Source organism: Cantharellus anzutake (genome assembly GCF_015039405.1).
Source record: "Cantharellus anzutake strain C23 chromosome Unknown EI90scaffold_16, whole genome shotgun sequence".
Taxonomy (NCBI): domain Eukaryota; kingdom Fungi; phylum Basidiomycota; class Agaricomycetes; order Cantharellales; family Hydnaceae; genus Cantharellus; species Cantharellus anzutake.
The window spans coordinates 644,057-656,307 of NW_024066966.1; the positions used below are offsets into that span (position 1 = coordinate 644,057).

The following is a 12,251-nucleotide window of genomic DNA, read 5'->3' on the forward strand; positions in this document are numbered from 1 at the left end:
GCTCGCTCTAGTGAGAGGACTCCAGCAGGGAACGGCTCAAGGGTTAGCGACATTAACAGGAGCGCCACAGCCATCAAATGATTAGTCATCGCACGACGTTGAAATCTGAGGTGTTTGGCACCAGCATATGTCAGGATCTTGGGATGGCCTCCACTTTAATCGCCGAGGGGACGTGCACAATGAGTACCAGGGGCCTTGCAAGGCAGTTTACGAATGATGACTTGGCTCTGGCTATTAGGTTTCTCACATATAATGTTCTTTCTGCTGCACCGAGTGCACTGGTGCCGCTGATTACGATTTCTAAAATGCTTTGTCAGGCCCAGTCCAATAAATGCATTGCTACGCTTGTACGCCCGGACGACCACTGTATCCACGAACATCCTTCGATGTTTATTGCTCTCAATAACTTTGCTGACCATTCACACCTATTCGTCCCGCTGGTGTTCACAATGGTGTTGGTCTAAAATACCAGCCGATGCGGGTTTGGGGGGTGCGAGTGGGGTCTCATGAGGCGGGTATCGTGGATGATACGGATTGGATGATGGTTCAATGGCGGTGAGCTATCAATCCTTGTGAGCGTGTGACCGACCAATTCTTTGTGATGGTCTCTATATACTTCTTTGTTGGAGATTGACCCACACTGTGGGCTGCTCTTTTTGCAGGTGCTAAGGGTCTTCGTATCCGCCTATGTCGGTATCACTGCCTTTCGTCCTGGATCCTGTGGAACGGTTCTTACACACGGGATTTTAACACTGGAGAGCATTCGGATGTGATGCAAAGATCTTGGCGATTTCGGCTACCGTGATTTTCGACAGGTGTGTCCCCATTTTCACGGTTTATTGGTTTGTCGAGGAATGGTTTGGGAGGGAGCACTCCTGGTCGGGTTAAGGTGTTTGGCGGTACCTGGTTGGCTATGCGGCAACTTACAAATTGGGGCGATGACATCGGTGACCGCCCGCTCCCTTGTCGCCCCCCCAGCATGAGCATGCATGACCGCTAACAACCAGCCGCCCCAAGTGAGCATTTGTACGATTCTTGTTTGCACCTGTGATAGCTATGGCAATAGCAGAAAGACGTGGTGGGCATCCCATCAGTTATTCCTGCGCTGGCAGGGGCTCCCATGACCGACTGGCACCCAAGCGCGCTCCCCACAGGAAGATGAATTGAAGTGGCACGAGGCCGACAACGAGTTCGTAAATCATGACAGAAACGATGCCGATACCTGGGGAGGTGCACTGGATATGTTTTTGCTTTTCGCACGTCAAATCTTCGTGGATACCTGAGACGCACCGTTCACATCATTTTCTAGCAGCATTCATCATCCAAGTATCCGAAGATTCGAAGGATGATGTAACAGTTGACCTACCCAGGTAACGGAGCTGCGAACGCCCACCAATGGCACTTCAAAGAGGGTTTCCCCCAAAGTAGCATCTCAGCTCTAGTTGGTCTTTCAAGCAGCCGGTTTCGGCCGACGTATACTGCCTGACTGTGATATATTTCCCTCGGCCTTACGTTAGTTTGTGCCATGGTCCTGATGCTGGCCAAACAATAGTTGGAGGAGTACTACGAAACACCAAAAATGAGTTCAGCGCCAGTTAATCAGGACTCGCTAGAGGAAATCAAGTACCAAGCGTCTTTCGTTGCGTATCGAAATGAATTTAGTGCGGTATCCAAACAGGAGATTCTCCCGATTAACCATGCAGATGAATGTCAGGTACAACCCGTGACAGCAAAGGAATGAGCCCAATGAGGCACGCAAGGATGAACATCTCACCCTGGGGCACGGCACGGCGATGACCAACCATTGTATTGAAGCGTTATATATACATTTGTTTCAAAATCAGGGAAACCCCGGGCCCATGCTGTCGCACTAATGTCATGACATCCTAACCGCTTCAAGGTGTCCGTACTCCAGGCCAGGAACTGTCCCAAGAATCAGCTCCCAGATCCACCCGACAGAATCCGCATTCCTCGCACAGACGGATCGCAATGGCCATGTACGAAGAGTGCCTGGGATCCATGGGTCCTGAAATCGTACAGACACTTGAACGAAGCCCATGTCGTATCCGATGTTTATATTAGAGCATCGGATCATGAGAATGGGCTGCAACAGAGGATGACCTGCATTGGACGCCAGACCATGAGAGCCTCGACCTGTGTTACAAGAAGGTTAGTTTGACATGGGGGATATGAGAACGGTGCTTGTCGTCGTGAATGGCGGGAGTGGGGTGAAATCCTAATGAACTGGGGTTCAGCGACATTGGACAAGGATATATAATAGAAGCGCTTATCGTTGAGGGGAGGTAGTGGTCCGTAGACCTAACAAATGGAAGGAGGTGTGGTTAGCAATAAGCTTAAACGAGTAGGGTGTGGAAATACTTACCGTCGAGAACAAGTAGTCCATAGACCAGGAAGGTGTAGTTAGTAATGAAGGGATGCGCATACTTGGTGAGGGTCAAATCCTAATGAACTGGGGTCAGCGACGTCGGGTATAAAATAAAAGCGCTTATCGTTGGGGGGAGGTAGTGGTCTGTAGACCTGACAAATGTGGTTAGTAATAAGCCTAAACGAGTAGGGGGTGGAAATACTTACCGTCGAGAACAGGTAGTCCATAGACCAAGAAGATGTAGTTAGTAATGAGCCTAGAGTAGGGAATGCAGATACTCACCATCGAGAGAAGTGGTCCGTAGACCTTGAGAATGTGGTTAGTAATAAGCCTAAATGGGTACTAGGGAATGCGCATACTTACCGCCAAGAGTAAGTGGCCCGTAGGCCTAAAAAACGGGAGGGGATGTGGTTAGTAATAAGCCTAAATGGGTAGGGAGTGCGCATACTTACCGTCAAGATGTGGTTGGTGACAAACATAAATGCTAGGGGTGGAAATACTTACCGTCAAGAGGAAGTGGCCTGTAGGCCTAAAAATGGAAGAAGATGTGGTTAGTAATAAGCCTAGACGGGTAGAGTGCGCGCATACTTACCACCGAGAGTAGTGGTCCGTAGACCCAAAAAATTAAAGACGGAAGAAGATGTGGTTAGTGATACGCCTAAAGGAATAAGAGGCGAAAATACTTACCGCCGAGGTTGTTGATTACATGGGGCAGCGGCGCACGAGGAGATGGAAAATCCCTAGTGAACAAAATGACAAAATAAATATTAGCAGCGGGCGTGGTTTGCTGTGAAAGGCAAAACTGTCAGTAGTCCCACGGAAGGAAGAAAGGAAACAGAGAAAAAGAAAGAGAGAAAGGAAACCACGCACCTTGCGACCGTCCCTGAAGAGCCAGAGCTGTGTACCTAGCCGCTCCCCCGACCCGCTTTGGGTTTCGGAAGAGCTCGTATGAAACTAAGCACAAGTCCCCGGCAGGACCAAGGACGGCCCAGATTTTAAAAAAGTAAAAGAGGAAGAAAGAGGAAGGAAATTTAAAAGGGAACTGCATTCCCCGATCCAATCCCTTCCAGCCTAGGTCATACTCCTGATGACATACAGCACTCTGATGTGGTGCATATTTCGCCGCAGGGCATGACGTTCGGCATTGGGGATCCAGGAACATGCACATCGCGTTATACAGCGCTCTGATGTGACGCATATTTTGCGGGGCATGGCCTGGCACAGAGGCATACGGCATACAGCACTCTGATGTGGTGCATATTTAGGCACGGGATGATCTCTGGGGAGGGGGAAAGCAGGAGGAGAAAGAGAAGATACAGCCGACGATGCATTTTGGTCGGCATATTTAAGGAAAGGGAAACATACAGCCGGCAGCGCATTTAAATTGGCCGGCATTAGGGAGAGGAACACATAGGATACAGCCGAAAACCCATTTGGTCGTCCGGCATATTTAGGGAGAGAAACACATAGGATACAGCCGAAAACCCATTTGGTCGTCCGGCATATTTAGGGAGAGAAACACATAGGATACAGCCAAAAACCCATTTGGTCGTTCGGCATATTTGGAAGGAGTAAAGAGAGTGGCATAGAGTGGCATAGGGGGGCATAGAGTGGCATAGAGTGGCATAGGGTAACATAGGGTGGCATAGGGTGGCATAGGGTGGCATAGGTGGCATAGAGTGGCATAGGGTGGCATAGAGTTTGGAAGACATAGAGGAATGCATAGGGTATACAGCCGAAATCGCGTTTCCATCGGTCGGCATATTTTCAAGTAGAGGAGAGAAAGTAGGAGCCAGTGAGAAGCGGGAGAGAGTGGCTACTGAATGCAGTGGGGCCGTCCATTTCGGAAGAGAAATAAGGGAATGGGAACGTGAGAGTAGTCAGGATGCTAGCGGGAGAGATAAATGAGTGACAAGGTCAGAGTAGAACAGAAACTTATAGCGGAAGAGAGTGGCCGCTGAACACAGTGGGGCCGTCTATTTCGAGAGAGATATTAGGGAGTGGGAAGGCGAGGATGCCAGGATGCTTATAGCGGGAGAGATAAACGAGTGACAAGGTCAGAGTAAAAAAGAAACTTATAACGGAAGAGAGTGGCCGCTGAACACAGTGGGGCCGTCTATTTCGGGAGAGAGATCAGGGAGTGGCCAAGTGGGGACAGTTAGGCCGGGTATATTCCATAGGAGGGGTATATTCTACGCGGAGGGTATCCACGCAGAGGGGTATATTCCATAGGAAGGGTATATTTCGTGCGGAGGGCATCCACGCGAAGGGGTATATTCCATGGGAGGGGTATATTCCACGTGGAGGGTATCCACGCAGAGGGGTATATTCCATGGGAGGGCTGTGATTCCCTGGGGGGAAAGAGAAGGTCCCTCTCAAGGACTCCTCAATTTATGCACGAAACCAGGCGTGTTCTGTTTGTTTTTGTTTATCGTTTCAGAGCGCACGAAAGCTGCGTGAAGCAAACAAAGGACAGGATTTTCATGACAAATGTGACTGAGACCCAGATGCCGAGACCAAAAAGTCAGTCCAGCCGACTTCGAATGTATTCCTCGGTGAAATCCCACACCCCTCCTTTAGACAGTATGTTTTACTTTTGAATTTAGTTTTCGTCCTCACCATTTCGATGATGACGAATGCATAGAAGACGGCATTATAGAGTCTCGAACCGGATACTGGACGAGCTCATTGTTTTGACAACATGCTATTTAACTCCGCTTCAGATCTCTTACTTCCGCATGAAACAGAAATGGCTCAGCCCAGCAAAGATATGCCTGTATTCCAACAAGTGAGTGGTGTAATGCAGCCTGCTGAATCAATTATAGCATATCCCCTTGATTTTTCGTCAGGCCTAAAGGCGGCCCGAATTCACAAAGAGAAGAGTGGGAAGGAATGTACGAAATTCATTACTGGGCTCCCACATTAGACACCGGCCGTACATGCACCCCCCAACGATGATTACACTCATAATCCATTCAAATTATGGGTCTCGGTTTTCGATTAGATCATACCATTTGGTTCCCCTGTGCGCGATGCGGTGGCTAGAGTTCACTTAGGTGCGCGTCCGGTCACCCATTCACCGGCGCATTAGCATTGCATGCTGAGAGTGCTGCATTGAATGTGTTGGAAGGAATCATAATGCGTGGCTGATTGACTGAGCGACATTCGTGGGACACTAAACTAAATCGGGAGTGACAAGTCGAATTCTGATTAGGTAAGCCGGGACCACGTGAGGTTCTGGTTGCGTTGGATCTAGTCTCACGGCGCTCAATCCTTTCTCTGCTCCATTCTTCGTGCGACACTGTTGTCCCCAAGCCTCTGCACTCGCTCATGTTCACATGTGTCAGACTTTGCACTGAATCTCTCAGTTGGATCCTCATATTGAGAGGCAGATCAACTTTTCGGCTTGCCTGTCGCTACTGAACTGTCGGATATCGACTGCCAACTCCCAATCGCTTGTAGGCCACTCTCACGGCTCAACCTGTGGCCTTTGAGTCTCACGGTGGGATCGGCTTGTCCTTGTGCTCCATAGCCTCCACAGCGTCACTGTTTGCGCCGTGGTCCTTATCAAACCGCCATACAAAACTCTCATATCTCATCTCATTTCAAACTCCGAAGGTTCCTTATTCCTCCTCGCGACATTCCCACAATTTCCGTGAGAGCTAGAGATGCCACGAATTCCGCCCTTAGGCAACTCAAAGCCCTCAACAAAGCCGCCTTCTATCGATATTAAATGTCCTGCATGGTGAACAGAGCATACGTGGGGGGTCAGACCTTGTATCACAAGGAATGACGCGAAGGGTATTGGAGGAGGAGCTGCTCAATGATATGACGAGACACTCAACGTTGCGCGAACGGGCCTAGAGAACCTAGGATCATATCCGGCAGCAGCGTCAAATGGAAGTACCCCGACAACGCGCTGCACTCGTGTGCCCGGGTCTAATAGCATGGCTGGTGCGGTCACGGCGCCCGCTGACAGATATGGACACCCTTACCAAACAACTGCACCCCAGAGTTTCGTTAACATAGTATGCGTGTGTTTTCTGTTTGCGGACCAACGAGGTTGGCTTTTTTAAGTCATGCCTTGGCTCCAAATTGGCCATTCGACGCAAATAAACGAAATCCCCCACAAGAGTTACTGAGCATATGAGTGGCAGCGAGAATGTGCTGGTGGCTGGGGTTCTGCACAGATGCGACATTGGTGGCGTCGTGAGGAAGTTGTTGGTACGGGATTCCTTGTGTCTGAGAACCAGTCGCAGCTCCGAATTAAACGTCGTAAACATGATTGTGAGTGGGTTTCACCAGTAGTGCCACCCACCGGATGGCCCGCGGAATGAGCAATTCTCACTTCGGACAGTTTGCAGTTTACGCGAGCTAGCAGCCTTGTGGCGAGTTTGGCAGGGTTCGGTAACACCCTCGCGCTGCGCTGAGGCGCAGACACCGCCTCTTTGATGCGTCTGTGCGTCCCCCTGATCTGCAGCATAGCTCCGATGTGCTATAAAATATAGTACCTTTTGTTATTGTTCGAGTGTAGCCGCTGAAGCGCTACGTCCATGTGCCGAACTCCATTGGAATAGAGTGGCAACCTCTGCTCGCCTGATATGAGCGCTAACTCTCAAGTAAGCATTCTTCCATGTTTACGCCTAGTATGGTGATAGCAGCCCTGTTCCTGTGCTAGTGTGGGCAGCGATATTGATTCCAAACCCGAGACGCGGTAGCTCAGAGTGACTATATGAAGTGTCGGAACTACACTGTGAGTTGGGGAGCTGGAGATCAAACAATAACGGAACGCGACCCTGGCCTTCAACAGAAAAGAAGGTCCCAAGGTCACCGTTCACGGCAGTTATCCCTATATCCCTAAGTCGTTACTATTCCAAGATCAATACCTGTTGGGTATCAATGCGTCCGCGCTCCCATTCCCACTACCACTGAATTTTCCTAAGGTTGGGTACCTGAAGTGATATTGTAGGTGGCATGCTGAGGAATAGATATGGGATGGTGTGGTGTGGTGTGTGAGAGTCTCTGAAGTTCTTCCGTGACCAGGGCGACAATTGCTTCGCTCATCGTAGATGCTCTCAGGCGTTCAAGGCATTTCTTGGCCAAATCGGGTGCGTGGCGTTCCACCACCTCCTTCTCATCTTCCCATAGAACTCGGTGAACACGAATGGCATCCCGGAACCGAGCCTTTATCTTCTTTTCCTCGCTTAGATCGGTAGGTTCGGGTTTGGGCCAGCGATTGAGTATGATCCAAATTGCACGATTTGTGTTGGAAATAAGGTGTGAGATGGGCGTCTTATAGGGACATCCTGTGAATATAGAAGGAAGGATCATGGATATAATGTAGGCCACAAGGGCAGTCCCAGCGGTGACAAGGACGAGGATGGATGTATAGAGGTCAAGTTCCCACAAATAATGGACGAGTCCCACCCAGAAGAGCAGTAAAGCAGCGTGTAGCGCAATGGGAAAGAACCCAATGATCTCTGGCACATACCACCTCAAAAGCCCATTGTAGCGGAATTCACGAAGGCGAGCCCCCCGTTGGTACCGTCCCCGCGATGTATGGTCCCGGAACTGAAATTTTAAATCCTTCCTGTACTCATATAACCATTGTTTAACGACCATAGCACCGACTGCAGATCCAAGGGTCAAGGAAAGAGAAGAGAACCATAGACGGTTGATAAGAAGCAGAGTAGATGTGGATCTCCGCGGTTCTGGTGGGACATAAGTAGGTAAGGTATTGTTTAGGTTTTGCGCAATCTGCCGCAACAATACCACCGTTTTTTCCGAATAATTCCCCTCCAACCGCTTGGTAGATTCGATCAAGAAGGCTGTGAGGATGCCTGCGAACAATGCAGCCTATGAAACCACATCGACAACCATTCAACAAAAGAGAGAAAGACGGCCTTACGAAGATAAGGAGGACATTCATGGATTTCTGCCAGTCCTTGACCAACTGGTTATCGTGGGAGGTAGCACGCTCAACGACGGTCTGCCAGATAGAGGAGGGGTCGGAAGGATTAGATGAATTCGGAGCCGCATGACTCCCCCCCAGCGTCGTCCCACTTTCCAAATGTCTTGGATCCGTCTCAGTGGGTCGCACTTGGGGGAGCTCAGGATGTGCACGTATTGGAGTGGGTTCGGTGAGGCCAGCATGAGGGATGACGGGCATACGGTGTCCATCACTCCCTCGAAACGAAGCCTAATTGAAAAATAAGTCTCATAAGTAGACTGCACCAACAGGGAATGAGCTGCGTACTGGCGACTCCGATCGATATTTAGGGTTCAAGTATATTGGCCCCTCTGATGTTGCAGCCCTGGTCTGCGCGAGAGTTGTGTACCGGTTCTCTATATCTTCCTGCATCGCACCCCAAATTCAGGACTAGATCAGCAACACTATCCAGTGCAGAACTCGTACGCTCGGTTGACCTCGTTCAAGAAGCTCCTTGACATCGTTTGCGGGCCCTGTCGTGAATCATTTTCGGAGTGCTTGGAAGCGCTCATGGCAAGGAGAAGATGTTGAAATAGTCAGACGTACGCTGACGGAGGGAAAGGAGAACTCGGACTGTACAACCACCTAGACACTGCCCCGCTCTTTAAATCCTCGAGAATGCATGCTTAATTAGGCGGATCCTTGATTATCTTTGGATCCGTTTGCATCTTCGAAATGACACGGCCGTAACGATAAATTCGGTTAAACGAACAGTGTGTCGTAAGTACTTACAAACATTTTTTGCAAGTTCCAAAAGGATGATCGTCCTCATCAGCCATTGATAAGGTTTCTGTCGTGATTTACACATTTTATGGCTCTTTCCAATTCGATTCTTTTTATATGGAAAACTGCATCAAGACTAGTGGCCGCGCTTGAATGCCAGTTAGTCATGAATTCCCTATCGGCACAGGGATCGCTGATGGGGTGTCCACTAACGCTTCCATAGTTAATAGGGGCATGAAAAAGGGGCGATACCATGAATACTTACTGGGGTGGCTGGTTTTCAGTCGAACACTGTGACACTGTCGAATTCAGATGTTTTTGTGTGGTTCTGTGAGGATCGTTTCCATGAGATCCGGAACAAAGGGCAGCGATCCTGATGCAAGTAAGTACACAGCAGCAGAGTGAACAACAGCCCACGGTACAGGTCAAACCCTCAAGAGCTTAAGATAGGTCTATTGAAATTATCCGGCGGTTAATTACACATTCATAGTTCACTTATGGCTGTCGGACTATTTTCCAATCCGCATCATCCGCAGCCTCTTGATTCCGTAAACGGTTCACGATCAGTCCCAATTACCCAATACCCATCGTTATCTTATTATGCGATATCATCCAGTGAAGAATCCGCCATGCCCTTCAATTGACGTAATGGCTCAAAGTGTCTATATCTAATTAAGATTAAACTAGAACCGTGTTGGTTGTTCTAAGACAATAATTGAACACATCCATAATCCCTCACCAGTAAAGGCCTCACCAGTAAAGGAATGCGCTGCGAAAGAACGTAATTCTCCCATGTTGTTACATTGCCATCATTCCAAGATCATTAATGGCAACGACCCCTCTGTCGTTCCTACTCCTTCCATCTGCTGCGGTATGTCCTTTCGGCAGTGTCTACTGCGGGCTGTGCGGCCGCTGCTGCGCTCCTTGAAGTTGTTCAAATCGATTTGTGTTGGAATGAGATGAGAGATAGGGGGTTTATAGGGATACCTGAATATAGAAGGAAAAATCGTGGATCCAGCGTAAGTAGAATATGAAGAAGGCCCCGGTGATGGCAAGGACTAGGATGGATGTGTAGAGGTCAAGGTCACACACAGATAATGAATAAGCTTCACCCAGAAGAGCAGCAAGGCAATTCGCAACGCAATGAGCGATGATCTCTGGCACATACCACTTCGTAAGTCCGTTGTAGCGGAATTTATGAAGTCGAGCCTCTCGCTGGTATCGTTCCGGCGAGTCCTGTTTCCGGAACTCAAATGTCAAGTCTGTCATGTACCTCAAACAACCATTGTTTAGCAACCATAGCGCCAATTGCGGATCCAAGTGCCAAGGTAGGAGAAAATTAATGAGCAGCAACTTAGTAGGAGTGGGTCCCCACGATTCTAATGGGAAATAAGCAGACGATGTATTGTTCAGGTTTCGCGCAATAGCAATAGCACCACTGTTTGCCTGCCGTCGTTACCTTCGTAGATGAGGAGAACATCCATGGATCTCTGCCAGCCATCAACAAGCTCTGCATCGCCTGATCAACGATGACCTGCCAGATGGAGAAAGGGGTGCAAGGATTAGATGAATTAGTCGGAATTGCACGGCTCCCCAGTGTGGGCTCGGTTCCCAAACGCCCTGTACTCTGGGGAGGTTCAGGATCTGTACGTTTCGGAGGAGTAGGTTATATGGAATTACGACAACTACGACTCGTCAATTAGCTGGACGAGGAGCCGTAGAGTCAGACGCGTTGTATATAGGAAATGATGACAAAGGAAGACATGTTGCATTCCCGGATGAAATGGTGCAGGACATCGACATGTGTTGTACTCGAATGATGAACTGGACTCTTCACCAACATTTCTGCGCCACGGTTGTTGATGAAGAGTGTGGTAGGCTCGGTCACGTCCTGTTTTAAATCGCACATAAGCTGCCGAAGTCAGATGGCCTCCTTGGCGGCCTCGGCAGAGGTCACATACTCCGCCTCAGTGGAGGACTGGGACACGGATGGCTGCAGCTTGGGGCTCCAAGAGCTGGGGCCACCTGCGAGTAAGAAAATAGAGCTGGAGACGGAGCGTCTTGTGGTAGGATCCATGGCGTAATCCGAGTCGGAGTGACCAACTACCGAGTCCGGATCGGGCGGTTCAGATTCGTAGCCAAGGAGGTTGCCACCATTCGCGGATAGACGATGCCATAAGTCGGTCGTGCCCCTGCCAAGGTAACGGAACAAATGTTTTAGTGCTTGGACGGATGTGCTTAATTCCTGGGCGTGAGGCGAAACGTGAGCGTGCTGACGACATATGCGATGTCAGTGCGGGTGCCCAGTATGGCGCACATGAGAGAGCCAATAACCGAGAGATAAGGGTAGTGTTTGACAGCTGCTACCTCTTCATCCGTGGCGGGCAACAAGGCTTAGTCTCTCGGGGAGCGGTGTGAATGCTGGCTTGCAACCCACCTTGCCAAACTTCTCAAGGGCCTGGGAGGGTACTGTGGTTGGTCTAGCGTAACGCGACCTTTCACGGGATCATTAGTAACCAGCACCCACGAGGCGGGGCCAGCATCCACCATTTTGAAGCGCGCCTCCAGTTGCGACTCAATACGGTCCATGTGTCCTCATCATAACGGATCAGGAGGTTGTCAACATACAGGGGGATAATGACCGTGGAACCATCAGCGTCGTAGACATAGATTGAACGATCCGCAAGGGTCTTCTTGAAACCAAGGGAATCTGTGAAGAAGTTATTTAGGCAATGATACCACTCCCGGCCGCCCTGCTTCAGACCGTACATTGCTTAATTCTGGAACCTAGCTAGATGAATTTAGTGCGGTATCCAAACAGGAGGTACGCGAGATTCTCCCAATTAACCATGCGCCGCAATTATATCGCGATTGACTGACTGGTGCCCGTGCCCGGCCCTAAACCATTCTGTATCGCGTTATTCAGATGAGTGTCAGGTACAACCCGAACCTTCATATCAAGCTTATTCCGGAATCACACGTTGCAACTGATCTCCCTCCTCTAAAGGTGACAGCAAAGGAATGAGGATGAACATCTCACAGCACGGCGATAACCGACCATTGTATTGAAGCGTTATATATACATTTGTTTCAAAATCAGGGAAACCCCATGCTGTCGCGCTAATGTCATGACATCCTAACCGCTTCAAGGTG

General features: G+C 49.5%; 5 protein-coding genes across 5 annotated transcripts; 1 reads left to right on the top strand and 4 right to left on the bottom strand.

The window, feature by feature from the left end:
* Positions 1 to 757: 757 nt before the first annotated feature.
* On the bottom strand, positions 758 to 1,842 carry EI90DRAFT_506790 (uncharacterized protein). Its single transcript, XM_039067712.1, has 4 exons — positions 1,628 to 1,842; positions 1,367 to 1,563; positions 928 to 1,279; positions 758 to 875 (listed from the first exon to the last, which is right to left on the bottom strand). Exons 1-3 carry the CDS (start codon positions 1,697 to 1,699, stop codon positions 997 to 999), a joined length of 552 nt encoding a protein of 183 aa, XP_038917846.1. The 5' UTR covers positions 1,700 to 1,842; the 3' UTR covers positions 758 to 875; positions 928 to 996.
* On the bottom strand, positions 1,802 to 2,865 carry EI90DRAFT_3153461 (uncharacterized protein; the record flags this gene model as incomplete). The annotated part of the gene is made up of 6 exons (XM_039065862.1): positions 1,802 to 2,236; positions 2,446 to 2,538; positions 2,593 to 2,642; positions 2,669 to 2,692; positions 2,750 to 2,774; positions 2,839 to 2,865. The coding sequence occupies 6 exons, from the start codon at positions 2,863 to 2,865 to the stop codon at positions 2,171 to 2,173; spliced, it is 285 nt and encodes a 94-aa protein (XP_038917847.1). The 3' UTR covers positions 1,802 to 2,170.
* Positions 2,866 to 5,638: 2,773 nt separating this feature from the next.
* Positions 5,639 to 6,291, top strand: EI90DRAFT_507422 (uncharacterized protein). The gene is made up of 3 exons (XM_039067714.1): positions 5,639 to 5,728; positions 5,779 to 5,844; positions 5,919 to 6,291. The coding sequence occupies exons 1-3, from the start codon at positions 5,717 to 5,719 to the stop codon at positions 6,117 to 6,119; spliced, it is 279 nt and encodes a 92-aa protein (XP_038917848.1). The 5' UTR covers positions 5,639 to 5,716; the 3' UTR covers positions 6,120 to 6,291.
* Positions 6,292 to 7,029: 738 nt separating this feature from the next.
* On the bottom strand, positions 7,030 to 9,183 carry EI90DRAFT_3015147 (uncharacterized protein; the record flags this gene model as incomplete). The annotated part of the gene is made up of 6 exons (XM_039056874.1): positions 7,030 to 7,235; positions 7,339 to 8,242; positions 8,295 to 8,585; positions 8,643 to 8,741; positions 8,802 to 8,848; positions 9,108 to 9,183. The coding sequence occupies 6 exons, from the start codon at positions 9,181 to 9,183 to the stop codon at positions 7,030 to 7,032; spliced, it is 1,623 nt and encodes a 540-aa protein (XP_038917849.1).
* Positions 9,184 to 9,727: 544 nt separating this feature from the next.
* EI90DRAFT_507357 (uncharacterized protein) lies at positions 9,728 to 10,800 on the bottom strand. Its single transcript, XM_039067713.1, has 3 exons — positions 10,558 to 10,800; positions 10,086 to 10,477; positions 9,728 to 10,021 (listed from the first exon to the last, which is right to left on the bottom strand). Exons 1-3 carry the CDS (start codon positions 10,580 to 10,582, stop codon positions 9,908 to 9,910), a joined length of 531 nt encoding a protein of 176 aa, XP_038917850.1. The 5' UTR covers positions 10,583 to 10,800; the 3' UTR covers positions 9,728 to 9,907.
* Between the last annotated feature and the right edge of the window lie 1,451 nt (positions 10,801 to 12,251).

Bases quoted from the DNA above. Each gene is read 5' to 3' on its own strand.
- EI90DRAFT_506790 (XM_039067712.1), bottom strand. From the start codon at position 1,699: ATGGTTAATCGGGAGAATCTCCTGTTTGGATACCGCACTAAATTCATT. The intron at 1,564-1,627 runs GTACTTGATTTC...GGTGTTTCGTAG, and splicing joins TACGCAACGAAAGACGCTTG to TACTCCTCCAACTATTGTTT. The intron at 1,280-1,366 runs GTAGGTCAACTG...GGTGCGTCTCAG, and splicing joins TTCGCAGCTCCGTTACCTGG to GTATCCACGAAGATTTGACG.
- EI90DRAFT_507422 (XM_039067714.1), top strand. The intron at 5,845-5,918 runs GTAGGCCACTCT...TGTGCTCCATAG, and splicing joins CTGCCAACTCCCAATCGCTT to CCTCCACAGCGTCACTGTTT.
- EI90DRAFT_507357 (XM_039067713.1), bottom strand. From the start codon at position 10,582: ATGGATGTTCTCCTCATCTACGAAG. The intron at 10,478-10,557 runs GTAACGACGGCA...ATTTCCCATTAG, and splicing joins TGTTCTCCTCATCTACGAAG to AATCGTGGGGACCCACTCCT. The intron at 10,022-10,085 runs GTATCCCTATAA...AACAACTTCAAG, and splicing joins ATTTTTCCTTCTATATTCAG to GAGCGCAGCAGCGGCCGCAC.